Source organism: Euwallacea similis, chromosome 10, assembly GCF_039881205.1.
Source record: "Euwallacea similis isolate ESF13 chromosome 10, ESF131.1, whole genome shotgun sequence".
Taxonomy (NCBI): domain Eukaryota; kingdom Metazoa; phylum Arthropoda; class Insecta; order Coleoptera; family Curculionidae; genus Euwallacea; species Euwallacea similis.
The window spans coordinates 4,998,861-5,025,982 of record NC_089618.1 but is presented as its reverse complement, the minus strand read 5'-3'; the positions used below and the strand labels follow the sequence as shown (position 1 = coordinate 5,025,982).

Genomic DNA, 27,122 nt, shown 5'->3' with positions numbered 1-27,122 from the left:
ACAACCACAAGTTTTTTCTATCTGTCTTTTGAAGGATGGCTTCGTCGTAAGACTTCTAAACCAAAACACCGCCCCCGCTTCCTTAGTAAGCGAGCTCCCTCTTAAATTAGCTAGAAAATGTGTGGAGGCCTTGGGGTATACTCCTTTTGAAGATGAAGGGTCTTATTTCGTTAGTATAAACACTGAGGAAGAAATCGCTACCATCTGCGCAGGCAAGGAGTTTGGACTGCTGCGCACCGTTACCGGAAAAGTGTTCCACTCAGGAAAAGCCTCAGCTTTGGGTATTAAACAGGCGGGAGTTCGAACTGGAAAATGGTCAGAATTGATTTTGAACAAATCACCAAAGATTGCGCAAATTGCGATGGGTCATGAGGGCTTGCATGCGGTGTTTATTACTGATGATGGGGCTGTGCTTTTTGCAGGTAATTTTATAGTTTTATAAGGATATTTTTGTTAAAGTGTTGGACCACAGGCACTGCCAGAAGAGGAGAAGATGGTGATCAGAATAAAGTCCGTAGGCAGCCGAAACCGGTAAAGCCCAAAAAGATGATTAAGGTGGATGGCCTGTGCATCGCATTTGGGGCATGTAATAACGGTACCACTGCTCTGGTTACTAGAGATGGGGAGGTGCTAATGTTCGGCAAAGATACTGCGCATGCAGATACTTCTACGGGTACTTTATTTGATAATTTGCTGCCCAGAATCATTGATTACTGTTAATAATTATAGGCCTTGTTGCCGGGCTCAAGGGCGAATTCGTAACTCAAATAGCATTGGGTAAAGCTCATGCAATAGCTTTAACCTCCAAGGGTCAAGTGTATACTTTCGGCATTAACAATAAATTTCAGTGTGGCCGCGAGTTTGTTAAACAACCCAGCAAAGATGGTAAAAATTAGCATTTTGGAGAAATTAACTTTAGAATTATATTGGATTGAATGAAGGATGAATTATTTTTATTATAGGGACTTCGTCTCATGTTGTTGCGATGGACACTGGCCCTGTGCAGGAGGAACAGGATTATTTCGAGGATATGGACGCGCAGCCGCAAAAGGATTCTGATAATATGGCGGGTTGTTCCGAGGGGAATGTGGGTGAAGAGGGGCAGCTGAATATGTGCCCTGCAGGTGCTCACGCGTGGCATGAAGATATGTGCATGGTGTGTACTGTATGCAGAGAATGTACTGGGTATTCAATTAGTTGTCTGAGTTCTATGAGTTCGGAGAGGAATCCAGGACAGTGAGTGACTTTCAGTTATTAAATTTTGGGATAAATAGATAATTTCGTCACAATAAGGGAATGTGGATGTGGAGAAGGTGATAGCGGCTGTGCTATCTGTGGCTGTTGTCGAATATGCGCACGTGAAGTAGTGGATAACTCGGAACTTGCCGACTTGGCTGGAATGATGAGGTTTTAATACCCTCTAATTTAGTTTTTCAAACTGTAATAATTTAAATCTACAGAGACAATAAATTGATACCGTCAAAGCAGCCCTCAAAGTTACAAGAACACCTGCAAAGTCGACTGGAAGAGCGGAAAAACAAGAGTAAAAAGTCATTAGTCGGGTCTAGTAAGCAGACATCTAAGCAAAAGTCGTCTTTAAGGTTCGTTTCTGAGGCTTTAAACATTGAGATAATCACAGATTCTTATAGATCTTCAGTCTTGGCAACACCCACTCATAAAGCCAATAATGTGCTTCGTCAGAGTAACATTTTAGGCACCGTCAAGGAGCAAACAAGCTCGGATGTGGAGAGAGATGCTGCTAGAGTCGCGTGTTTGCCTCCTGCTAAACTTGTTTTACCTTCTGACAGTGCAGTGGTAAATTTTCTTAAATCTAAACTAACTTTTGTAATAATGATGTGATATAAGCAGATTCAGATCGCCTGTGGTCTCCACCATAGCGTGCTTCTCCTCCAAAACGGTCAAGTTTTCACTTTCGGTTCAAATTTGTATGGTCAGTTGGGCTGTGGTGATATTTTGGCGAAAAACAGTATCCAGTACGTTAAGTTGCCTACTAGTGCTGTACATGTAGCTGCTGGCAGCAATCACACAGTCATACTCACCAGTAAGGGTGAAGTGTATACTTTCGGAAATTCGGAGGTAAAAGCGATTATTTGATTTTAATGGTTTGTAACAAAAAGCTTGTAGAAAGGGCAGCTTGGCCGTCTACCTTCACCAGCTGCGCAGGACAGCTCTCATCTGGGTCAGAGCTCTTCTAGCAAATATGGAAATCCCAGGAATCCTTGGTATAGCATTCCTGGTGCTGTACCCAATGTAGGGCCCAAGTGTGTTGGTGTTTTTGATGTTTTTCCTCTTTTATAGTGAATTTATTTTCAGATATGGTAGGAGGGCCACTTGGGTTGGCGCTTCTGGGGATCAGACTTTCTTGAAATTGGACGAAAGTTTGATTAATTCCGTCAGTATTTCGAAGTCCACAGTAACGGCTAATAAACAGTCAATAGGTGAGTTAAATAGTTTAATAAATATTTAAAGGAATTTAGCGAACGAATTACAGTAAGAAAAGTACGCTGTTGTAATTGCGAAAACAATTTACATTCACCATAGTCAAGAAAATATCGTACAACTGAATTTTATTGATTTAATATATACATAAATACTTATAATACTAAAATATATGTTTCAGTGCTCTTCCCAAATCAAGAAATGACCTCTAGAAATTTCAAGTGTTTAGTAATAAATAAAAAGGACGGCAACTGTAACTCGTTTAAAGGCCCCGATCAGGCGGATTTTTCTTCGAAGATGGTTTGCATGGATCCGATTTACAATATATTGTGGTCCTACGATGCGAGCAATCACGAGGTATTCTGCTACAACATTATTGTGTCAGAATTGCAAACTGCGAGCTATAACAATCGACCGATTAAGACTGGAGATAATCGAGTGCTATCAGACATTAAAATCGTCCAGGATAAGAGTTTGACAGACAAATATGCCAGTTTGAGTATGATTTTGTCGCCCGAGCTGGCATTGCCTTTATCGGCGAATTGCCATGTTACCAGGTGATTTTAATGTCAGTTTTGTTGAATGAAATTTTATTATTGTGGTTATTAAAAAGATTCCAAGCTGCGCTTAACTTGTTGTGTTGTCTGGATACCTTGACCATTGCTCATGATCTCCAGATAAGTGGAATAAAAGAGGAAGTGAACGAGCAGCAGATGGTGACGGGGAAACAGTACTGCAAGGAGGACTTTCAGGCAGTGAACAGGTATATGTTATTGTTGAATGTTTTTTTGGGTTTTACGTAAATTTTTTAGATTTGAGAGCCATGGTGGAGGTTGGGGTTATTCGGGACATAGCATAGAAGCCATTCGTTTTATGGCCGACACGGATATTTTAATGGGCGGTTTTGGGCTTTTCGGAGGGCGAGGTGAATATACTGCGAAATTAAAACTGTTGGACATCGGACCAAATGGAGGCGAGCAGGAGGTGGATGGCGAGCTTTTGGCGGAAACTGAGGAAGTCCCGTATGAGTGTGGACCCAGGCAGAAGTACGCCATGTTGTTTGATGAACCTTTGCAGCTTCAGGTAAGTTCTAATTAAGTATATGAGAAGTTTATTTTATTTTCTTTTAAAGGCCCATAGGTGGTATGTGGCCTGGTGTAGGATTAGCGGTCCGAGCAGCGATTGTGGATCTTCGGGACAAACCATGGTGACCACCGAAGACCAGGTGCTATTTTATTTCAAATCGTCGAAAAAGTCTAATAACGGAACAGACGTGAATGCAGGTCAAATTCCGCAACTTTTGTATAAGATCGTTAGCCCGGAAAATCAAAGTCCACCCCGTCAGGTGAGTACTTTATAAACGTTGTATGTACAGGGCGTCCCAATATATATATATATATATGTATGTATACAGATGGATATAGTAGAACCAATTCACATTCTCACTAAAGAATTTTCTCGAGCGGTGACAAAAGAATGTTTCCAAAGCTTGTTATCACTACTGCAATGGTCTTGGAACACTTTCAAATGGGGCATAATGGAGGGTCAGTCCATTAAAAATATGTATACGAGCCTGGAGCTTGAGCGACTTGTTTACATTAGCACCTCCAGCTTGCGGCTTCTGTGCACGTACACCAACGAGATTTATCCCCGGTTTGTCCCGTTTTTGTATTCTAGAAATTAAACGCTTATCCTAATAAAATTTGAAGGCAAATCAACAGCCGCAAGGCGCCGCTGGAAAACGTGCATTTAGCCGAGTGTATCGGAGACGTACGTTCTCTTTTAAAACAGATCTTGTCCGACAACATCCCCTTGCTCATGCAGAATAAAAAGTCGAGCAAAACAAAGACGTATAGCGTGACCTTGATGCATAGTATCCTTCAGGAATGTCACAATACCTTTGTCAGCTGCTTTCATGCCTTCTATCCCACCGCCTACCTGAAGTGGACATGTTTGTGTGATTTATTGGCTGAAACCAGCGAGGTACCAAAGAGAGTTTCTGCAAAATGCTTTGTAGTGCTAACACGATTTTAGGCTTACAATCCACATAGTCCTTCCAATACTCAAATGCTGTTGAGTGCAGTTTTATGCGCACTCTGCGCTCCTTCAGTGCGTCTTAGGACCACGTTCCCTTTACTGGGTCTTAGTCAAAGCATGGAGAATTCATTGCAAAGAGGTCTGAGCCCATCGGATAATACAGGACATCCTATGATGAGCGTCAGCGACAGCCATAATTATCCTATTTTGGTCGAGCAAATGAGTTACAAAAGCCAGGTAGATATATGTATAAAAATTGTTCATGGTCGATTTAGTTTAATCGGAAATGGGCTTAATCTTTATTTAAAATTAATTTTTGTAATTCCCTGTATCTCAGTAATGAGGCGTTTTTGGAGCTGTGTTAGTATGAACTTTTCACCATATATTTTATTAATTGTGGAACACCCCTCTATATAGGTAGAATCAAACTATTCTGGGCTTTCCTGGACATGGCCGGATGTGCTCGATCGCCTTATGAATCTAGTTTCCGACCCTATCGTCCGAGTGTTGCAGAAACAGACTACAGTCTGCCTATCCGATCTGTCAAAGTACTGTTGTCATTTGTTGGCTCGCGTCTTAGCCGAGTTAGTACATCAATGTAGTTCGTCAGACGTAAGTTTTCTTTACCGTAAAAAGTTGGAGTTCAACCTGTTTTCCCGCAGGAAGATTTGCAAGGGCCTTGCGGTAGGATACTGCATATGACTCCCTCTAGATTCACAAGGACCAACCAGTCGCGTACTTGGAACACTGGAAATGGGTCTCCTGATGCAATATGCTTTCAGGTAGTTTAGTTATTTACGTAATTAACTTTGAGAGTTTGACAATTATTTGTTGCAAGGTGGACAGACCTGGAATTTCCATAGTAGGCGTTGGCATATATGGGGGCATAGGCCATTATGAGTACGAGCTAGAGCTCTTAGAAGATGTAAGAACTTTCAGGTTTTTTTCTGCCTATTATTCTAGTGGCAATTGTTTAAATTTAGACGAGCCTCAGTTCGGGGTTAGAAAACCATGCAACTCATCGTTGGAATAGTCTGGAAATCACTAGAGGCTCTTTCGGACCTGAAGACTTTGCTCCCGATGTAGTGGAGATTAAGTTCGATAGGGCTGTTCCCATTAAGGTTTGATTTATTGTACTGTGGAAATTAAAATAATAAAAATTTTCTAGGAGAATAATAAATATGGGGTGCGTCTTAGGAATCACGGTGGCCGAACCAATAATGGCGATGGGGGACTTAATTCTGTCAAAGGATCGGATAACACAACTTTCACTTTTTCTACTTGCTCCATTAGTTTCAATGGTACCACTCTCACTAGAGGACAACTGCCCATCATTCTCTATTATAGGTAGCTTTCTACTACCTAACGAGATGTAAGGACACTTTTATTATCATTTTTTTAAATCCTATAGCAATCCCATTGAGGGCGCACGAAATTCGACCTCAAAGCTGGAGAATCAAGCCCGTAAGACAGCCCTTTCAATGACGGGTTCCATAGTCCAGAATGCGGCCAAGTTGATGATGTTGGCGAGAGAAAAAGTGGAAGAAGTGCCTTCTGCGAGTATTCTTAGCGATTCCTGCGTCGTCAAAAATCTCTTACCTCTGATGTTGGCTCATATCAGCCCATTGGCGTCCAGCGACCCGAAGGCACGTAAAACTAGACAAATAATTCTTTTATTATAAAATAAAAATTGTAGAGTGCAGTGCAAGTGTTGAGCTTCATTCAGGAGCTGTTGCCGCACGTTTCCGCTTTAAATCTGTTAGGTACACCCAATGTGGCAGCGTTAACGGGTTCGCATCAAGAGAACTGCGACAATAAATTGACAACCACGAGCAACCATTCTACGTGGGTGGAGAGTGAGCATCCGTACAAGGCGGCAACAGTGGCTAATTACCGGTAAGGCATCATTAAATAAAATTTTGAAGACGTTTCTTAGGGCTGATTTTAGGGTGTTGTTCCCGGACAGTGTCAAATGGATGTCTCTAGAATTTGATGTAGCGTGCGCCACTGCCCAACCGGAAGATTCCCTGCAGCTCTACATTCCGGCCATAGATTTTGCTGCAAATTGCCGCCGACAGCTCGGTGTTGAAGAAGCGGAATGCTTGCCTTTACCTTATTGGTCAGTGCTTCACAAGTTTAGCGGAAAGTGAGTAATAATCAATGACAATTTTGTATTATTCGAGATAATTAATACTTTATTTTTCTTACGTGAAAATAGCTTGCAATGGCCCTCAAACTCTGTGATTCTCCCTGGAAACGAGGTAGTTTTCTCTCTGGAAACTGCATCAGATTACGTGAAAGACGATCGGGCCAGTTCTTACGGCTTCAAATGCCTGGTTACCGGTTATGAATGGCCCCCTGACGCCACCTCCTATAACTGTCTGAAGCACCTTGAGGCTGAACTGGCTTTTTTGGGTGGAATGTGTGCTGCAAGTCTCATGAAGAAGGATCTATTGCTGCCCTCTATTGGAGGTAATATTGCGACTTCTTCAACATTGTTGAGAGTGTCACGAATGAAATTGTTTTTTCTCGTCATCGTCTTTCATTGAATAATTGGGGTTTTATGGAAAAATATGTATAGTCAATATCAGTAATAACTTTTAGATAGATTTTTTTGGCATTACCTCTCTTTGTTAAAAAGAACCAAAAGAGTCTCCTTCACCATCAAATCAGAAAGAGCTTACGTTTAATAACGATATATCGGATTATAGAAAAAAGCACACGATTGAGGTTAATTTCGACTTGCTTCATTAAATTCGAATTAGTTTCTTGATTATGAGAAATATTTTTAATTGAATACACTTTTTATTGATTTGTTTTAGATGAAGGAGAAATTGACATGGAAGCAGCAGAGACGGCATCGGTGCAAATTTATGCTGAGCACAGTTCGCTGCTAGCAAAAGGCCTTGCTTTGAGTTCTTCTCCATCTGTGAACCAGGCATTGGAGGGGGTGCTACCTTACAGGTAAGTGAATGTTTTGTTTCCTATATACGGATAATCCAAACAAAAGAGGAATGAATTGAAGTCAAATTAAGGGTAAAATTATGCGAAACAGTGCGCAAAGGAAATACTGTATAAAGGAATTATACACCATCGCTGTTTTGCACACTAGTTTTCAAGGAAGTTCAAGAAAATTTACCATGAAAGACCCGGATTTTCTTACAGAAACCCAATTTAAAAACGACGATTTATTTGATTTTCTTTGGAACACAAAACAGGAAGCATACTGCCTTAGATTAACCTACTATTGAAGTTACAGTTCATTCGCTTCCTACGCCTAATATAATGAGAACAGCGATCACAGAAAGGTGACAACATTATTAACAAAATGTACAATTATTAAATTAAAATACTGATTAAGGAAAATGCGCGCGTTAGAGCAGCTAGCTATAGATCGGTAGTGAGTAAATCGGCCTTTTCCACTATGACGTGCAGTTCGGTCTCCTTATAAGTACGTCCATCAGGTACTATCAAACTGAGAGGCGGTTTACCGCCCTTTTCGCACCCATATTTCTGCCTTTTATACACCATCACGTAGTAAACATAAAACGCAATTACCACAAGGCAGATCACCAGAATAGAGACGCAGACTGCGATCATTATCGTGTAATACCCTGTTAAAACTGAGCAATTTGCCGTCTTAAAGTCCTTGACTGTCACGTAGTCACGTCCTTTGGGAGTGAGACAAAGAATGTCGTTGTAAAACTCGCTTTGCTTCAAGTTTTGCACGATTATATCGCAATCGCAGGTTTGATTGAGGTTGAGGTTAGATACTCGCGCTTCGAATTGAGGCTGCACTTCCAGGGAGTGTCGATCTAAGTTTCCAAAGGTATTTGAGTCGAAAGTGATGGCTCTTGAGCTGGTGACTTCGTTAGTGTTTAATGTAATCCCCATGAAAGCGTGGAAACCAACGTCGCCGATTGTGTTGTTTCTGAAGAGGACGTCTCCGGTGGTAGTGACCATGAAGGCTTCGCCCTCGAGCTGCTGCACTTCAGTGTTCGACACTGAAAAACTGGCGGGGTTATTGATGATGAACGTCCCAGGACGCAAAGTATTAAACTGGCAATTGCGCACTGTAAAAGTCCGGTAAACCGTTACATTGGAGAATGTTCTGCTGGGCAAATATTCTGCTTTCACGCCTTCTAAAGTCAAAAATTCGGTACCGAACTTCTTGAACGCCTGCGGCTTCACGTTTCCCAGCACCACATCAGTTAGCAGTAAGTTCTCCATTTGCAGTAAATTAGAGAAGGCGAAAGCTTCCACGTTTTCCGCTTGAACATTTCTCAGGCTAATTTCATTGATCCTTCCTTCGAAGCTGTAGGACCCGCAGCTGGATATTACACTGTTGCTTATGGAGACTTTCAAGCTTGGAATGCTGAGATCGAACCTCTTCTCCTGGTTGATGCTCGTATCTCTATAACCTACCCAATTGAGACTATTCGGCTCAAAAGTCAAAGCCCCGATGTTGTTCAAAATGATTGTGCGTAGGTTTCTGAGGTCAAATATTGAGTAGGGGCCGAAGCGCACTGTGGGACAATTTTGCAGCTCTATGATCGTTGTATCGAAGGCCGGGATTGAGTTTCTTTGAATATACATCTGAAAGAAGAGTTTATTTCACTTCTTCTCTTTCTCTCTTGAGCAATTTTAGTACCTCTTCGGCTTCCGAAGCGCAGTTGCACGATAACGTGCGTGTGCTGCCTCCGTACCAGCGACAGCCGAAGTACCAAATGTTGGTGATGTCATCGTTGGTACCTTTGGCCTCATGAATAAACACCAGGGGTAGCAGCAGCAGTATGTTGAGTACCAGTTGCTTTGCTGTCATAGTCCCGAACTACATTTTCAGCTTAGGTCAAGGTTGCACAACTTTCTGAAAATAGCAATTAAAGTTTGATGAGTTTAAACATTTGAAAGTTGTAAAATTATATAGGTGACTCATTGAATTTATTTACTTTCGCCATATTTGGGAATTGACATTAAATTTAATTGTTTGTGTGAATAATTATTCGGTACTCACTGCGGCCATAAAACAATGCCCAATGGTAAATTACGTTTAAGCACAGTTGGAGACAAGCTCCAAAATGTCAGCCAAATCGTGCGCTGATCGCGTTTAAACTCTTCGCAGCAATTTGTTGTTCGGTCGTATTTTCTTTTTTATCAGGTAAAAACTAAAAGGTTTGTCACAAAGCTAGTCTGATAAGTTTTATCGCGGCTGATAAGATTTCGTTAGAATTTGATAGCACCTAGGACGAATGTTATTTGTTTATTTATGGTGTGGGACGTTGCAGGGAAATTCGACAGATATAGGGCATCTTACATAAAGCTTACAATTATACCATGACGTAATGAATAAATAAAATTTCCATTTGAGGGCCATAATTTGTTTGTTGTTAGCCACCAAATACTCCCCATTTAATCCCAATAAATTTTTCTATTTGAGGAATTAAAAAATCAAGTTTACAACAAAACACTAACAAATATTGACAATAAAAAACATATCGCAAATGATTCATCGATCTATTACGACAATAAAGCGCTCTTGAAATTAACCAAAAAAAAACGGAAGCACCTTTTTTTTCGAATGCGTTTGTTAACGTCGTTTACGACTGATTTAGTCTCCAACAATAAGTTTTTTCCCAGTTTATAACCCTTACAGTTCTTGCGCCCAATACATGGCCTTAATTAAGTCATCTTTATGGGCCTTACCCATCTGGTAAGTTTGCCAACGCTGCGATGTTTATTTAATTTTATGTTCAAATGCATCACCGTTAGAAATACTTTTTGGTCCCCATCCAGGACGGTCCAGATTATTATTTTCTGTTGTTAGTAACGGTTCACGGTTTAATTTTAAATCTGTTTGATGGCCGAATCTAAATCAAATCAAAATTGTTTGTATACTACTCCAATTAATTCATTAAATTATTGATATTTTGGTTTAACTTCGTTATCCGCGTTCCACAATTAAATTGCGGGAAAATGGCAACACTGCAGCGTTATTTTGCCACACCATCGCCGATCTCTTCTATGCCCTTAACATCAATTTGACGGTTGCTACTTGGCGACGGACGTTGCCAGACTTTGTTAAAAATCCTGAATAGCTGTTACTCGTTTTCTTTATTTATTTGTGCGTGAGTGTGGTTTCTCCTCCAAACAAAGCAGCAAAGAAAGCAATTACTGAGAATTTGCAACTCACGCTCGCAATGAGCGAAATAATGGGGACACCCATTATTGCCCGTTTCATTTCTATTAGAATTCGTTCTGATGGTTTCTCTTTCTCTAAACAAATTAATCTTGGGCTCATAATTCACTGACTTTTACGCCACCGACACTGCTATGACCCCTGCCACTTACCTGCAGTCCAGCTCAGTTTTGTGTTCTTGACGTGCAAGTCATCAAACGCGCTTTACGTCCGCATGTTTGCTTTAGATTTTATTATGTGGATGGGCCATTATGTCAACATTGGTGGAGTAACTTGATTATTACGAATTTAAGGTTACTCGAGGACAGACTTGGAAATGCTAAGCTGGGAAGATGCTCACGGTGAGGCCGAACAAAGTATATGACTTATTAAACAAATAAAACAAGGTCATTAATCGATCAAACAAAACCTTGGAGTTGACGTAATGGCCCATCCAAATTTTTTTGGAAATATGATTTTTTGCTGTACCTACTCCTGGTGAGTGGGTATCGTTTATCACGCGCGCAGTCAGTTACTTTTATTATTGCCAAAGTGAAACGAGAATGATTTGCAAGCCGATAAATACAAACGCATTAACTGTTTCTCCTTTGTTCGCTGCATTTTGCAATTGGTCAATTTATAGGGCACCTTTGAGATTATCGCTGTATCATCGGCGAACGATTGCGGCTCCTTTAGGCAAAACAGCGAGGCACTGAGCAGCCTCTTTCCCCCGTGTGCGTGCGGTGTTTAGGGTTAATTGTGTCACGATTAAATTAATTGCACATGGAATATTGCGTGCCAAGTACAGAAGCGGTCGATATTTAAATTTTTATCGCCGCCTTGGTTCATTGCACCCCTCCAGGCTAGAGCTAAAACACCGTAGGGATGGCACTTTTTTCCATAAAATAAATGCCAGTTCTGCGTCAATTAGCCGCGAAGGAAATTACCTCTGTTCGATGTCGCGTCATGTCAATCAATTAATCTCTCAATTCACTTAAAAAGGACATCTAGTGCACATTCCAGGAGCGGTAAAAAAGGCGGCACTTCGCACCGGTCCGCTCTCGCTCGAAACGCGTCTAGGAAAAGTCTGAATATCTCGGGAACTGAAGCACACGATGCTAGCGCGAGATAAACTACCGACGGAGTGCCGATAACGTCGGCGTTACCGGCTATTTTACCGTCAAAAGCGATGCGATTTGCTCGGCTTTGCGGTTTTGCATCGCGGCCTACATGGTGGTCCTCGTGCCTTATTTATCGACCTTCCCTAAATCAGTTTCGCCAAAAAAATGAAAACATTGCCCTTTGCACTTTCACCATTTTATCCACGAAGGTGGTTGATAGTAATACGGATTATTTCTCGGCTTTTCCCCCAAGTTTTTCGAAGCATTTAAAACACTTGCCAGAAATTACCGCCAGCTCGAGTTCAAGTAAATTTTACGGTTAAAAAGTGTGTTACGCCACTGCCTTTTGGCCTAGGAGATTGACATTTAAGTCTCATGAAATTTAAGTGATTTGGAGTTTGTAAAACCAGAGGCGTATTATTTCCACATTTCACGCCCTATAAGCACGATGTTCGTCTTCACCTAATTAGGTAATTACCGAGGTGCATTCCTTCGTATATTTGGTTTGGTGTGGTCCCGTGCAGCACGTATGGAAACCAGACGTTGGTGCAGGGCCGCATTTTCTCTTTAGTGTGATCTTCTTACTGAAAAACCTTGCCAAACACGTTCAAAACCAGTTTGAAAATAGACGAAAATCAGAAGAATAAATTCAGGCATGTGATTGTTCGAAAATATTTTGAATAGTATTAGTGTTAGGGAAAGAAACGCAGTTTGGCATCGCTGTTTGATATGCAATGGCAGTCGTCTTAATGTCAATCCCATTACTGTCAAATTAAGAATCAACATGGCAATGAAACAAGACTGTTGCAGAGTTGCCATTTATTGAGAAATTCTGGTAGCAGCTCAGAGGAAATCAATTAAGCGTTGTAGAATTTTTACGTCAGGGCAGCATTCTCTGAAATCCATCCCTGCAGGGCGTCCGTACCGAGAAACCGGATATTTTAATTGTTGAGGCTCATTTGTTAGCGGGAAGCAGACACGGGGCCGATATTTTGTCATAGATTGCGCACACCGATGTGCGTAGAAGTAATTTAAACCGAGCCCTTCGGGGGTACCACTGCCCCCGCTCATCTACAACGGAGCTTTATGAGCTTAAAAGATTTCAATTTTACGACGCCAGTTTTTTTTCTCACGCTAGTAGTACTTAACTTTGATATTTTACAGCGCTACATTGCTGAGTGCTTTAATGTAAATGAATTATTTACGAGAGTATCTGCACCTAAACGAGCTCGAGTTAAGGTCAAACCTATTATAGCGCGAATTGTAATGAGCATTCATAATCATAATAGATTCTTTTTTTTCCTCAATTTATTCTCGTGTGTTGGTCGGTTGTCTAGTGCAATTAATGCGAAGATCAAAGGGGATTTTCAGTTCTCCACCTTGCGGATTTCGCTCCCGTGTATCTGTTGTAAAACGCACTGTTTCTATTCATATTGTGCCAAAATCATGACATCAACGGTGTAATATGATTTTCTTGTTACCTTGAGTATTTGCGTACATTACATAAATACAAATATCGATGCTGAGTTGTCAGACAACATGAGTAACGTTAGAGTAAATATTTACTTTATTACCCCAATTTTTCTATTTGCCTGGCAACTAAATTATGCTAATTGTCAAGGTGCCGAACTGGGGTCCAGATTTAGCTGAATTACTAACAATTAGTGTGGCGCCCACATCATTTTATCAAGGCCCCGGAGCGCCTCATAATGCCCTGAATATTAATACTAATTATGAGATTAAAGGTGATAAGTTGTCTTCAGCTTCATCTCTACCTGTAATTTCCATAAAAACCTTGAAGTAAGTCCTGAGTATTGTCTAGATGTTTGTTTCTACAATGTGAAAACAAGCTTGCTGTTAAAGGTAACTGCGAACTTATAATTATTTGACCCTAATGATCTTACCTGTTACCTCAGCGCACCGCTAAAACTCTTCTCTGAGGTCGGATGATGGTACCAACACTGAACGATATGCAAAAAATGTGACATAACAGAGTACCGCGGCCGATGCTAATTGTCTGGTACGCCAAACGTCACTGCGATGAGCGATTTGTTTTTCGATTTTATTATTTTCGCAGCCCGATTTATCTTGTCGAACCGTTTAAATTTACTTGATGATGAATTACTTATTTTATTGATTTACTTATTTCGGTAATTTTGCCGTATTGTGCGTCTTTGATTTGAGGACAAAGAACACGTGTCTTCAGTATAGTATAAGAGAATTTGAGTGTGTTCTTGAAGCTTCTTATTAAAGTCTCAAGTCCACTCACACAGTGCACATTATCGTGTCGCTCGCGCAAAACTGGTTACTTCACCTCTTGGTAGGATTTGCCGAACTTCGTCTTGATTTAATTCTGGCTCACATCGGAACAGAACTCCATTCTCCATATTGTAATTCGGTTCTGTCCATCGTTTAAGAGTCCCTATACGTGTAATAGACGGATTCCGGTGGAGTTTTTCCGAGATAATTATCATTTAGGAATTAATATTAAACAGCAATATTTGAGACATTATCACGAGGCTTAATAAAACCTCAAGGAAGTTTATTTTCCGAATCCGGCCTCGTATTATACTTTTTTTTTAATCTTGGAGCGGCAACCAGATATGATGAATATAACTGGTTTTCCGTGATTTTGCTCTCATCGAAGCTCATACTTTCTTCAAAGCGGAGCCTTCCAAGCACTTTATCCGGCTTTACAAAGCAAAAACGTTCCGGGTTCCGCGCTTTTCGCCTCGTTTTTCGGGGCGACTGCAAAACCCTAGAAAGTAATTGCTTTTCTTTGAATGCGTGCATACGGTGTTTTGGGCCGCGGTCGTTACGGAGATGGGGATTACAAGGTGTTAACTGGACGAAAAAAAACACCACACTTCTTGTTTACAGGCATTTTATTACATTTTTGGTATAAAAAATCGTACGTCGAATTAACCTATTTATAGCAATACCTACGGGGGAGTATTCGTAAATTACAAAATATACATCTCTGAACTTTTAACGGCACTCTCATAGCGACATCTTCTGTACATTATCACAGTAGGGCAAGTTAATAAAAATTCGCTAAAATTATTAAGTGCCGAAAAATCAATGTCTGGATAACTTCATCAGGAGGTTAGTTCCGTAAGCGCGCCATTAGCTTTGTTTCCATGTAAGCTATGTTCCAGACGAAGTTGCCAGTGCTTTGATCTATTGGCCCTTAAGTATGGGCGTTAGTCTCGTTATCCAATTAAATAGGTGCTGATAACTACTAACAATATAATTCAGTGTTTTCTGTTTGTTACACGCTATTTGGAAGGTCCAGGCTTGTCCGGTAACGGCCTCATAGTCAGCGATCCATCGGTCCCATTTCTATTGGCCTCGTCTTTTTGTTTCAGCTCAGAATACAAATGCACGTCTTTGTCTATCGGTTCTGAATACATAGAGGTCAAGACAGGTTTGCTACTTTTGGTGTCCGTTTCTGTGTCTTCTTTCGCCACCTCTACAGTACTGTTGGGGTTAAATTTTTCTTCCATAAGCTTGAGGATGCTTCGGGGACCTTGGCCGATTCCCGAAGCTTGGGGCGGATGTTCTTCGTAGGGGGGCGGCGGGATTTGCAGGCTCAAGTTACCCAATTCTTCGTAGAGATGCGCCTCTTCTTCGCTGAAATTAAACAATAAAGTTTACTGTTCTCCAGATAAAATGGCGAATATGATTGTTAAGTCAAGCTTTAACATTTTCCTACCGATTGAAAATATATACGTACCGATTGTTGTTCTCGTAGCTGTCGTCCACTATAAACATGTCATAAAGCTTTTCAATCATTTCGCTGGCGTCTTGATGAGTGGATGGATCGTCCAGCCTTCTGGACAACTCGTGCAAAAACTCCACTGTGAGCTCCGCCGGCATTTCCAGCTTCTCATTCTCTGTATCCACGGTGACAATTGTGTTCTCCTCCTCGTTGCTCTGATTGTTGTTGTAGTAGTGGTTTCTGAAGTAACCTGAACCGGATTTCTCTACTTTACCAGTTGTAGAGTGTGTGTTGCGCGGACAATACCAACCTTTGCGTTTCAGCCAGCGACTTCCTCGCACCAACAGCGCCACGAATGTGGTGACTAGAGCCAGTATGAAGAACCCAATGAGCACCACTATAAAAATCAACCAGTGACGCTTCTCGCTACTGTCATCGTCTGCGACGAAGATCTTTCCTGTGGTATTTATAGTTCTGGTTTCACCGTTATAGGGTGCACATACGGTGTTGTTGAAGCAGGTCTTCTGGGTGAAATTTTTCATATTGATGATCCCCACGGGTAGGGAGAAACACCTGGATACCGATTCATCTACTGTGCAGAAACTTGAGTCCATGATCAACTCAGTTCGATACGCGGTGGTGTTGGTGAGAGCTGAAATCCAGTCTGATAGGTCACAGCTGAAAAAATTAATCAAAATGATTATGGTTTATTACACCGCAAAATCAGCAGCATACCTGCAAGACTGATTAAAGAAATTATCGTCGAAGACCAACTTTCCATCTTCGACTTTCTGCACGAAGCTCAACGATCCTTCCATGAGGTTGTAAATCTCGTTGCCTTTAAATGAAAAGGACTCCATTTCACTCCCCGAAGTGGAAGTCACAATGAAGTCTCTGTGGAGGTTTTTGATCACATTTTGGTCTATGGTGATGCGATTCCAATTTTGGATCGCGAATGCCATGGAATGCACATGGACTATTTGATTCCCGACGATTTTCACTTTCGCCGCAGTGCTGGCAATGGCTTTGGAGTGGATGTCTGTTATGCTACGTAAAGAAATTTGCGTATTATTATGTAAACAAGTAAACAAATCGTACACTGAAACGAGAAACAGGCCGAGCAATGCTGACAGATTGGTGGAGGAGCCGCGAATAGCGATTTCATGTATGTTTAGTTGCATTTATAGGTCGTTGGTTGCACATTTTTATGTATTTATTTAGGGATTTTGTGTACTTACGTAGAGTGGATAACAGCCAAATTGGTCATTCCAGCAGTGATGGCTTTGGAGTGCATTTGAGATATCCAGCATTTATTAATACGGAAATCCACCACAAGAGTTCGGTCTGTAAGAGCGCCTTGGTGGATTTGGCTGATTGTGGTATTGGTAATTAAAACCTATTAAATTAAAAAAATTACTTCTGGGTCCATTTGAGGAATAATGTAATGAGGAAAAAAAGTATACTTACCGAGGATATTTCTGCAGACGTAAACGCCTCAAATTTGATGTCTTTAATGCGACTGTTAATAAATGCGATCTGTGCCAGGGATGTCCTGAAAACTCCCTGAAGGATTTCTTCAATATCCACATTGACGAAAAGCACCTTCAAGGATTAATTATAATACTAAAGATTTGACAGCAACGTTGTCACTTACCACTGAAACAGGTCCGTGCCTGCCTGTAGTACCTAAATTCTTTATTTCGAAAGCACCACTGTCCAGCTCAATTTTCTTTATATCTTGGAAAGTGCCGTTGCTTAATTTACTAAACGGGGACTCCTCCAATTTGAGGTAGTTCGCACCGATTATTTCAGTCGATAAAGAACCCTGAAAGGAGCTCAGTCAATGAATTTTCCTTAATAATGATGAATATACTTAAGTACCAGCATTTCATAGAAAGCTTGGCTCTTGAAGATGAGATCATCACAGCCCAACATCTGCACCAATAGACTAGAAGATTGGATGTTGAAAAAGGCCTGTTTGCCTACAACGACTTTTTGCACGTTGGACAGACACAGAAGGGCTAGAGCCTTGTGGTCGCTGAAGGTTTTGGACCCGAAGGTGATCGAGCGTCCTCCATTCAGGAAAATCTCGGTTACTTCTTTGGGAATGTGGCCTTGTTGCAGGACTAATTCCTGCAAAGCACAACTTTTTGTACATCTCGCGTGGTAGATTCGAAGGTAAAAACACGTGGCCGGAAGGAGCCTAATTTTAGCATACAATGGGATGAAGGTGCATAAAATGTGGGTTAAAAAGTACCTGTGCGTACCCCTTCGAGAAATGCAAATTAGGGCCCATTGAAATGGAAACAGGTTCGTTGATTTATCGGCTTTTGCCTTCGGCCTGGACATTCTAATCGAATGGATTGCGCAAGTTAATTTAATTCTATAACCGGGCGTGGTTCACTATGGGTCTCAAGGTTCGAGTAAAGTCAGTTTCAATGTAAAAAAGCTGCATAATAATCAAAAAACAACATATTTAAACAAATAAGAACTTCTGGGAACTCGCAAAGCAACGGCTGAGTCATTTTAGGGAGGTACTGCATGACCTCTCTTAATTCGATTACTTCTTGCTAATGGCTGCTAATGCTCAGCTTATCAGCAGTGCTGTCATTAGCCTTTGGGTACTTAGTTCTGCCATTCCAACGTCGATAAATTCATTAATCTGTAAAACTCCTCTAATTGCGTCTAAAAACGATATGTTACGCTGATAAATTCCGCATTCGTTTATTATTGTTTCTTCTGGATGAGTTTAACCGCCACATGTGTGATCATATTTTCTATTGTAATCGAGGACAGTTGACAATACAACATGCAAATACAGCAAAAAGTTACGGCCTTAAAAGGAGCTAAATTATATATTCGAGGTTTTAATAATTTTTGGAAAATTGCAACGCCGCAACTCCCTTTTGTCTGCCTGTCACCCAATCTCCGATAGGGATAATGTCACCTGAGAATCGTTATAGTTCAGGATATTGTTGCTGGATTTTGGAGTAAGTCTTTGCTAAAGGATTTATACTCTTACAGAAGAGATAAATGCTGTTTGGTCTCGTTTAATCCTGCGTTCCCGTTGCTTTTTGCTCTTTTTCTACTATTTCACCTCCTCGGATTTTGGCACCGAGTCAACAATTCAAGCTTAGCTTGCTCTAGTGAACCGACAGGAATCTTTGTTCGGGCATTTTATCAATAAATAATGTTGAGTCCGGTACTGATTTGTGTATAGGAGTCCGTGGCAGAACTCTTCTCTCTATGCAAGCGACGTGAAGTCAAACAAACTAATTTTAGACCTGGAAATGTTTCTCCAGGACCCTAAAATTTCGCGCATTCTCTGGATGATTCCAATGCGTACGAGAAATTCCTGGAGAGATTTATTTGGACATTGATTGCAAAAGCAGCTTATATAATTAACAATAAACAAGTTCGTTATGGGTCACTCGATGATAATGATAATTAGTCATTTCGATTTGCTCCATTGATAAGCAGCATTTCAAAGGAAGCCGTATGCAAAGCATTATGAAACACCTCGAAAACTTAGTCCTTATCGGTTCTCTGGCACATGGCCTCTCGCCACTCTTTGATGCTCGCACTTGTCCAGAAAAAACGCCCGAGTGACGTGGAGCGGGATTCATTAAGCATCGCTGCCGCAACCGGAAATAAATTTTAATTGTGGGCCCCGCCTCGAAATTCTTTGCTGTTCCAATGTCTTCGCTCAAATAATGCATTTCAATGCATCATCTGGTACCTGCATCTTTGCCTTGACCATCTCTCGGGGCATAATCCGGTTTTCAAGGGCCAAACGGATAATAACAATTTGAACTTGGTCCCTATCACGTTGGTGACCGGTCTCGAAAGGTCCGAAGTAAGTTGGCCGGAAGTACTTGATTATTCAGTAGCAGGATTGCAGTTATATTAAAGTGCTTATGAAACGCTTTTACTATGCCGGTTGCAGTGCGCCATTGTGAAACCGGTTGTCGGTTTACCGGAATAATTAAACCACGGTTCGATGACGGTCGAATCGAGGTTGTTGCAGTCAATGAGGTGAAGATCTGAATCGGGCTTGTATGTGATGATGTGTAAAATCATTTAGGCCTGAGCGAAATGAAGAAATTCCGTCTTTTCTCCTTCTTTTTATTTTCGACAAAAACCGTTTCCTTCGAAGCTATAGGAGAGAAAGCGATACTTTAACGCGCAGGGGGTCGGGTTTGGGGTGTCAGGTTGCACAGGCAATTTTCGGGGGAACCACGTTTCGACGTCTGCATTATCTCAGGGCATTATTTTAAGCCGGAGGAACAAATCCCATGAGGGAAACCTCGTCTTTTATCAAAATTAATTAAGGGCTGAACTAACTGAAGTGCCGGTAATTTTAACAGTTTCCAGAGAAGCTGAGCAACGACCCAGCGACAATATCCAAATCAACTGGGGCCTCAAACATTCAATCCCAAGTGAAATTATCTTGTCGATCGAGGGCCCTGACCCACTGAGTAGTGTCTGGACCTTCGATTTTACGCTGTTTTCTCCCACCTCGGGCTTCCTTTCCAAGGCGCCTCTTCAGTAAATTTCCCAACAAGCCCCGGGCCTATTTTTAGGGGTTAAAAACTAGACGCCTTGAACGGTACGTTCACATTATATTTATGTAGAAGCGTTCTAATAATACCAGAAATATAAATACCCTCCTTACGCGAGAATTGCGATCGAGCAAAGGCGTTATATTTCTGAAGTTTCCACGGAAAAATGGATAAAACCTAAACATCTCTATTAGCGCCTTGATTAGTCTGGAAGAGTAAACACACGCCAGGGAAATTATTCCGCGTCTGATAGGTATTGAATGCAGGAAGTTGCGCGTCTAAACATAATCGAGTCTTCAGTTTCAACCAGAAAATATTTTTATTATCACGGAGGCCCATGCACTGGGAATACTAAACAGGCGCGGGATAAAGAGCTTTTGGAAAGGTTTATGCTTTATGACCCGGTTTCCCTGTAGCTTTATGAATATTTATGAAAACTCGGCTTTGAATGCTAAATATAATCAGGAGAGGTTTTCTCAAATTTATAATTCATAAACAAACATCAGATGTGGAACGTAAATGTTTTGATACTAATACAGTCCGCAACTACACGCACTTTCACTCAAAAAAGCTTCGATTGACTTCCTGATTCCGTCCGCTCAGATGGGTCAAAGTCGGGACTATTTTGTGACGATCTTGCAGCGCCTGGTATAGTGACTTGACTCGAAATCATCGCTTCATTAAAGCGAAACTTAATTAAAGGCATTAGCACGCAGGCCACGACGAATAAGTCCAGTTGACTTCTGCTTTAACTAACATGGCACTCACACTCCTCATGACCAGTCGATAGTTATTTGTTTATTAGTCGTAGAAATTGTTTCAAAATTGAGTCATTCCACTGAGATTGTGGCGCTAGCGATATGGCAACAGGGCGGCGTTCATTTGTTACGTTTGCCACTTGCGCTGCCATGTCCCGTAAGGCATTTTTGAGATCTCCGTTTTATCAAAACCGCAGGACAATTGCGATCCTATTTAGCCAAATTTGTTTTCTAAGGCTGGAACTGCTTTGCACGTTCATTTTCCGGCCAGGAAATCTGTACATTAATTGATTATTAAACAGCTGAGCACGGATATGAATAATAAATACTCAGTTAACAGTAGCTTGAAATAGGGACCAGTGGACGCTGAATTTGCATTCGTAGTTTAATTTTTATTGGTTTTTAAAGGATCTTCAAATAGCAGTTTAGACCGCGATTTTGGCTGCAACGAAACGAATGAATCAGACCGTTAATTCGTCTAATTGGAGATAATAAAGACGTAGTGCGATGGTTTCACCTATCAAAGTGGTGGTTCAATAACCGATTTCAGGAGACAAGAACGATCGTTATTGCCCTGCTATTTTTATGGGACAACTCTATGTATGTCTCGCTACATGTCATAAAGCGTGGTCCATCATTACTCTCGAAACAATGCGAATATTAACGCTTGAGAGTTTGGTTAAATTGATCTGAAAACTGCGCATTAAGGGCTCGGCCATTTCAGGGAAGGCCGAATCATCATATCAAGGAATTATGTAATTTTGAGATGTGACCGCAGCCTGCAAAACCGCAGATAGATACAGATTAGCAAATAACGTTTTCGCTGGCCCTGTTCAGAGAGCTCGCAAGAATGCAATCACGTTGAATAGCAATTAAACATTAGTTGAATTATCTCGCAAAACTATAATCATATTCCTGCATAACCGAAGCGGTTCGCCTTGAATGTTACTTTCGTTAGAACCATAATTTGAGCCCACGTTATTCCGCGAAATAAACACAAACAGAGATTTGTTAACATGTGTCCATTGGATTGCCTAAGCTCCGTTTAATTAGTATCTCAGCCGTTTGCTGAAGGAAGTCCGCCCCATGTGCCTAGTGGTTGTGGGGTTCTTCCCTTACCTGATCTTCCTCTAAGTAGCAATTGACGTTCTTCCATCCTCCTGCGGGAATGGTGCAATTGCACCCCGGCACATCGCATATGGTGTATCCCCCCGTTTGGGCCACTACCAGCCCCAAAGCCACCGTGGCCGGAACCAGCACTAACAACCAAAATCTTTCCGCACTCTTCGGCATCATTGTTCACCGCCTTCCTCACTGCACTCATCGTCCACGATTACTACACATTTTGCGACTTTTCGCCCGTCTTCGCCGTCACCATGCGGACCATTCGATTTTGTCTTTTTTGTCCTCAGAATTGTGAATGAAACAGCTAGACGCGCACGCCGGTAGCTTCGACTCACTGTCACTGACTGAACTGATGCTGTTTTGTTTGTGAAAGAGCGCCCAGGCCAAGCTGATAGTTGCCTGGTCAGTGGCGTGGCACCATGTCTAGCTCAGCTGTGGTATATTGAGGTCTATAAATAGACTGGTGGTACGCCCCTGAGAGTGAGTACACTGTCGGTACGTCCCTTAAGTCGGTCTTTGTCTGCGGTCAGAAATGGGTACCACTACTACAGCTGGGTCGCTCTTTGTCCTTTCCAATGTTACCCCACACGGTTTAGGCAGAGAAATGCAAGTTTCGGCCTGTTTTTTTTTCAGGCAAAAATGACTGAAATATCGAGAGGAGGGTTGAAATTCGCTGGCACCCCACTTAATTAATAATTGATATATGGGGGACTGAAATTAGTCCATTGTCTGGGTTTAATGATTAATAATCTGGCCTTATCGGGAGTCATGAAGATTTAAAATTACTCGTTATACACAAATAATAACACTAATAGTCTACTCTTGTTTATTGTTAGCCATAGCTGTGTTACCGATCTCCATTGAAGCTCAAGAAACAATCATTTTTATTATCACGTGAACTTTGCGTGTTATAAACACAGTTTATCACCATGATAAGCAGCCGATTCTACGTCTATTGATTTTGATAATGATGTTAAATGTGTTTTGTTAGTCAAAGTGGTAAACGCAGAAATGCTTCGATTCCAAGTGTACTTCGCTACAAGACACGATTATTAGGAGAATGTTTGGTACCTGCTGCAAGTCTTGTCTCCTTCTTACGGAACCATTTCTCGGATCTGATACTTAAGGAACAAATGAATTGTCGTTAGACTTCCTGTAGCGGTGTCGTACCAATTTCGGCTTATTGAGATTAATTTTTGAACACATGGTGTGCATGCATTTCTTTTATGTATCATCCCCTCAGACTTCAAATTTAGACACTTCTGTTTTATCCTATGTTAACTACATTTTCGTGGACTCTTGGGGCTATAATAAAATGTATTTATGTAGAGCTCATAGGGGTATAACCCTCAATTCGGCAATAATTAGTTCGGAAAAGAATCCTGACCACGCCTCCTCTTTTTTTCTATATGTAAATTGCGCATTTGTAATTCTAAATTTTCACATAGACTGGATTGTTTGTGGTGGTACTGAACGGCATATACAAAAACAAAATTTATCCACAGTGCGCACTCCAATGAGCGTCTCTTTCTGCGCGACTTCGTCAATTGCGTAACGGGGTCCAGTGGCGGACGTCTTGCGCAATGGCTGCAGCCGGGGAGTCGCGCAGAACCTTCCCTTTGCCGAGTCATATGTGCGCGGGAGGATCTGCGTCAAGGGTGGCCCACAGCGGTCACTGTTTTGACTAGGGATCAATACGGAGAGGCCGTATTCGTCCCAAACATGAAGGTAGGTATAAAGGATTTTAATCTATTGGAGCCTACATCCCCTCCCTCTCTTATATACTGTCAAGTTACCTTATCATCCCTTAAGAATTTATATTAAATAATGCGTTCGGTTTCAAGGTTGAAGTCCGGGCGATACCCATAGAGAAAACCGATTTGGGGCAGGATGATGGGGGACGCAAAATGCGAAGAGTCAGCCAACCTGACCCATTGGTTTTCGGGGGGTTACCGCCCCCACCCTTGCACCACCCTTATGAGCCCACCGTGAGAGATAAAATGCGTTTTAATTCGATTACTGTGATGAAACCCTTTCAGAATTATTCTTTCGAAGAGATCAGGTAATAATGACCTTCTCGATGAACGTGTTATTTGAATATTTCCGTAGATACACGTCTCCCCCAACAAAGAGATCCAGCGAAACCATGCTGGTGCGCTCCAATGTGGATGGTTCGTACAGCGCCACCTGGACTCCCACAGCAGTGGGCTGCTACTCCATCACAGTCACTATCGACGGTTACGAAATGGAGGAAACTTTTAAAGTGGAAGTGAAAGAGCCGCCTCAAGGCATGATCCCCCCAAATCAAAACACCAGCAAAAAGTCGACTCACCAGCCCAGTAAAGTGCGCAAGTTTGTCGCCAAGAATTCGGCAGGTTTGCGGGTGCGAGCGCATCCATCGTTGCAGAGTGAGCAGATCGGGGTGGTGCACGTCAATGGCACCATAGTCTTTATTGATGAGATCCATAATGACGATGGGGTGTGGCTGAGATTGTCCGCAGACACCATACGACAGTACTGTAACCCTCACGTGATAGAAGCCTGGTGTTTGCAGTATAATCAACACTTGGGAAAGACACTGCTGTTGCCGGTAGAGGAGCCCAAGAGTATTCTAGAACAGGTGATTACGGATACTATAATGAGGAAGCTGCCTGAGATTCAGGACAAGTCCAGGAGCTCTCAGGTCAGCTACAAGGTGATCAAGTGTGGCGCTTCTGGTCATAACGTCAGGAGCCGGCCAAGTTTGAAAGCTCCTCCAGTGGGGATGCTAGTGCTGGGGAATCGTATTGGGGTCAGCGAATACGTGGTCAATTCTGAAGGTTTGTTTCGCTAATCAAATTGAAATTATCCATACAGGATCTGCAGATTTTATACGATGAGGAGTTATTTCGCAGGGTGCTGGGTTCTCTTGGACAAAGCCACAAGAGAAAAATACTGCTTCAACATGGATGGAGAAGCCTGGTCACTGGCTATTGGAATCAACAATGTTCTTTATCTTGACAACGTTAACGAGGCGGACGACCCAAAAGTCGAGAGCCCCAAACGCGGCTTTCAATTTCAGTACCCGAAACCCAGCACCGAATTCACGTTTTCTAGCAAAAGTAGCTCGTCCACAATCAAACCTGAAGATTTGCCCTCCTCAAATCCCTTTGTTTTCGGTGAGAATTCGAGCGGGGACCCTCCAAGGCTCCCCAAAAGGGAGAAAAGGGCTAAGTTCCGACCCAAATTGCATAGGAGTGATGGGCAAGCGTGAGTCACTATTGATGTGTTTTTCTTACCTAAAAAGTGGTTATTTTTTTATAGCAGTAATGAAGGGTTTTTGGAGGAATTTCCTCGGCAGGATTCTGGCTCTAATGGCAATGGAATCACCCCTCCGGACACCCCGAAGAGAAGCCAAAGCCCTCGGCAAGGCTCCTTCTCTCCGAAACCTTTGAGCCGCAGTTCGAGCCCTATAGCTTTACCCAGTAAATTTAATTCTGTTCATGAATTTAATAGATCATTTATTTAATCATCTTCAGATCGCGTTCTTTCAGCTGATTCAAATACCAGTGCCCTCTACGGCTCCTCCAAAAGCCCAGGGATTTCCCAATTAGGTAACTTCTAACGCAGTTTCTGTAATTTTTTCGTAAAATTGAATTTTAGCATCCGGTGCAGGGCCGGAAGGATCTCGTCGAGGTTCCAACCAATCGGATACCAGCAGCCTTACAAGGGATTTGTCGCAATCGCCTAGTCAGCTTAGAGGCACCACGCCCAGCCCTAACGGCAGCTGTTTGCAAATGAGCCCTCAAAAGAAAGATTATTCAGTAAGTTATTTTATATCGTATTTTTTATTTAATTAATTATCGATCTAATTAGGACGCAGATCCTCCACCGAGGAAACTGACCCAAACAGGCACTCAGACATCCCCGGAAAATGCTGTGAATCCCCCAGTGCGTAGTCACTTTTCAATTGGCTCCGTTCATAGGGAGGAAAAATTGTCCCCAAAAATGATGCGGAAAGATCGACCTTCGTCTAAAACCCGTAGTAAAAGAGCCATGTCTCCAGCAAATATGCCTCAACTTCCCAAAGCTAGTTACCAGTCCACTGAGCCGGTAAAGCAAGCCATGAGCCCTTCAGTGGCTGAATCTTTAAGAGCAGTTTTCGCTGCATTTTTGTGGCACGAAGTGAGATTTGTAGCGATTTTAAAGCGGTGTTTATAGTTTTTGTAAAATAGGGAATTGTGCATGATGCCATGGCTTGCGCCTCGTTTCTGAAATTTCACCCTACACTACCTAAGCAAGGTGCTCAAGTAGTTACGCGGCATGATTTACTGTCAACGGATAGAAAGCGCAGAGAGCTTACTAAGGAAGAGCGGGCCAGGCAGAGGCATTCCGTTGAAGTATGCATATTTTAAATTTTAAAGTTAAGTATTTCTTTGTTTTGTTTTATAGGTTAGCAATGCTGGTAATTACCTACACATCCAGCCTTCGACTCTAGAGTCTTTAACGCGCTCCGCAGCCAACGCCAATGCCAATCGCAACAGATCTAGAAAAATTACCGATGGCACCATTAACGAAGAGTCAGGGGAGCATGGATATACCTATCAAACTGTATCTGTACTGCCCCCTGCCTTGAAAAGTCTGGTGTTTCTATGGGAGGAACTCACCACTAATTGCTTACAGAACATGAACGAGCAGGCAATTATTCTTTTGTTTATGCAATTTAAAATATTTTAGGTAATTTTGTCTCAGGTGTCTCCGAAGAACAAGTTCAAGAAGCAGGAGAAGATGGACGCCAAAGAGAAGAACAACACGATCGAGAAGGAGAGTAAAAAGAGCAAAAAGAAGAAGGTACCACCCAGGAATTATCTGGAGGATATTGGGCTTTGTTCCTATTTACATTCGAGCAGCGGTGACACTTTGTGCGAGCTGTGCGGAGATAGCTTCCCGCATCCGGTGACTTATCATATGCATCAAGAGCATCCCGGTTGCGGCCAGCATGCGGGGGGGAAAGGATACAATTCTGGAGGGAATTACTGCTTGGGATGGGCAGGAAATTGTGGCGATGGTGGAGTTCGTAAGTTAGAAGCTACCTAAAGAATGATAATTAAATCAGTTTCAACATTTAATATCTCCGAAATGGTAAAGAAGGTGCTGAAAGTCAAATAAAGGAGCTGCTGAAAG

The 27,122-nt window shown here is 41.9% G+C and overlaps 3 protein-coding genes across 7 annotated transcripts in view; 1 reads left to right on the top strand and 2 right to left on the bottom strand.

Moving 5' to 3' along the window:
* hiw (highwire) overlaps window positions 1–27,122 on the top strand; it is a 43,116-nt gene that overhangs the window by 1,682 nt on the left and 14,312 nt on the right. Inside the window, 37 exon segments of the mRNA XM_066393902.1 lie at window positions 35–422; window positions 473–673; window positions 730–885; window positions 963–1,236; window positions 1,294–1,407; window positions 1,461–1,601; window positions 1,650–1,815; window positions 1,870–2,097; window positions 2,146–2,282; window positions 2,335–2,459; window positions 2,642–3,017; window positions 3,074–3,223; window positions 3,273–3,543; window positions 3,593–3,805; window positions 3,875–4,113; window positions 4,170–4,443; window positions 4,495–4,734; window positions 4,915–5,109; window positions 5,160–5,279; window positions 5,336–5,422; window positions 5,481–5,618; window positions 5,666–5,844; window positions 5,909–6,143; window positions 6,194–6,393; window positions 6,446–6,643; window positions 6,716–6,969; window positions 7,320–7,461; window positions 23,465–23,687; window positions 23,804–24,021; window positions 24,069–24,778; window positions 24,854–25,208; window positions 25,266–25,423; window positions 25,478–25,552; window positions 25,602–25,762; window positions 25,815–26,123; window positions 26,174–26,338; window positions 26,391–27,015. Of these exon segments, the coding sequence (XP_066249999.1) occupies window positions 35–422; window positions 473–673; window positions 730–885; window positions 963–1,236; window positions 1,294–1,407; window positions 1,461–1,601; window positions 1,650–1,815; window positions 1,870–2,097; window positions 2,146–2,282; window positions 2,335–2,459; window positions 2,642–3,017; window positions 3,074–3,223; window positions 3,273–3,543; window positions 3,593–3,805; window positions 3,875–4,113; window positions 4,170–4,443; window positions 4,495–4,734; window positions 4,915–5,109; window positions 5,160–5,279; window positions 5,336–5,422; window positions 5,481–5,618; window positions 5,666–5,844; window positions 5,909–6,143; window positions 6,194–6,393; window positions 6,446–6,643; window positions 6,716–6,969; window positions 7,320–7,461; window positions 23,465–23,687; window positions 23,804–24,021; window positions 24,069–24,778; window positions 24,854–25,208; window positions 25,266–25,423; window positions 25,478–25,552; window positions 25,602–25,762; window positions 25,815–26,123; window positions 26,174–26,338; window positions 26,391–27,015 (8,440 nt within the window).
* Window positions 7,632–13,878, bottom strand: LOC136411372 (uncharacterized). Of its 4 annotated transcripts, none has more exons than XM_066393912.1 (4): window positions 13,698–13,877; window positions 9,512–9,737; window positions 9,149–9,364; window positions 7,632–9,093 (listed from the first exon to the last, which is right to left on the bottom strand). In XM_066393912.1, exons 3-4 carry the CDS (start codon window positions 9,317–9,319, stop codon window positions 7,885–7,887), a joined length of 1,380 nt encoding a protein of 459 aa, XP_066250009.1. In that variant the 5' UTR covers window positions 9,320–9,364; window positions 9,512–9,737; window positions 13,698–13,877; the 3' UTR covers window positions 7,632–7,884. The 4 variants fall into 4 exon arrangements, with proteins under 4 accessions (XP_066250009.1, XP_066250008.1, XP_066250011.1 ...); XM_066393911.1 differs by lacking the exon at window positions 13,698–13,877 and adding an exon at window positions 11,620–11,856; XM_066393914.1 differs by lacking the exon at window positions 9,512–9,737 and having other exon boundaries at window positions 13,698–13,878.
* Window positions 14,661–22,326, bottom strand: be (ben). Of its 2 annotated transcripts, none has more exons than XM_066393906.1 (9): window positions 21,954–22,326; window positions 17,396–17,647; window positions 17,169–17,339; window positions 16,982–17,116; window positions 16,753–16,910; window positions 16,250–16,561; window positions 15,825–16,192; window positions 15,530–15,779; window positions 14,661–15,426 (listed from the first exon to the last, which is right to left on the bottom strand). In XM_066393906.1, exons 1-9 carry the CDS (start codon window positions 22,128–22,130, stop codon window positions 15,072–15,074), a joined length of 2,178 nt encoding a protein of 725 aa, XP_066250003.1. In that variant the 5' UTR covers window positions 22,131–22,326; the 3' UTR covers window positions 14,661–15,071. The 2 variants fall into 2 exon arrangements, with proteins under 2 accessions (XP_066250003.1, XP_066250004.1); XM_066393907.1 differs by having other exon boundaries at window positions 15,530–15,764; window positions 21,954–22,325.

Excerpts from the sequence above, each read along its gene's own strand:
- LOC136411372 (XM_066393914.1), bottom strand. The coding sequence starts at position 9,319 with ATGACAGCAAAGCAACTGGTACTCAACATACTGCTGCTGCTACCCCTG. Across the intron at positions 9,094-9,148 it reads GCGCTTCGGAAGCCGAAGAG|ATGTATATTCAAAGAAACTC; the intron begins GTACTAAAATTG and ends CTCTTCTTTCAG.
- be (XM_066393906.1), bottom strand. The coding sequence starts at position 22,130 with ATGATGCCGAAGAGTGCGGAAAGATTTTGGTTGTTAGTGCTGGTTCCG. Across the intron at positions 17,340-17,395 it reads AAGCTTTCTATGAAATGCTG|GGTTCTTTATCGACTGAAAT; the intron begins GTACTTAAGTAT and ends AGCTCCTTTCAG. Across the intron at positions 15,780-15,824 it reads TCGCTGGCTGAAACGCAAAG|AGAAATCCGGTTCAGGTTAC; the intron begins GTTGGTATTGTC and ends CTGGTAAAGTAG.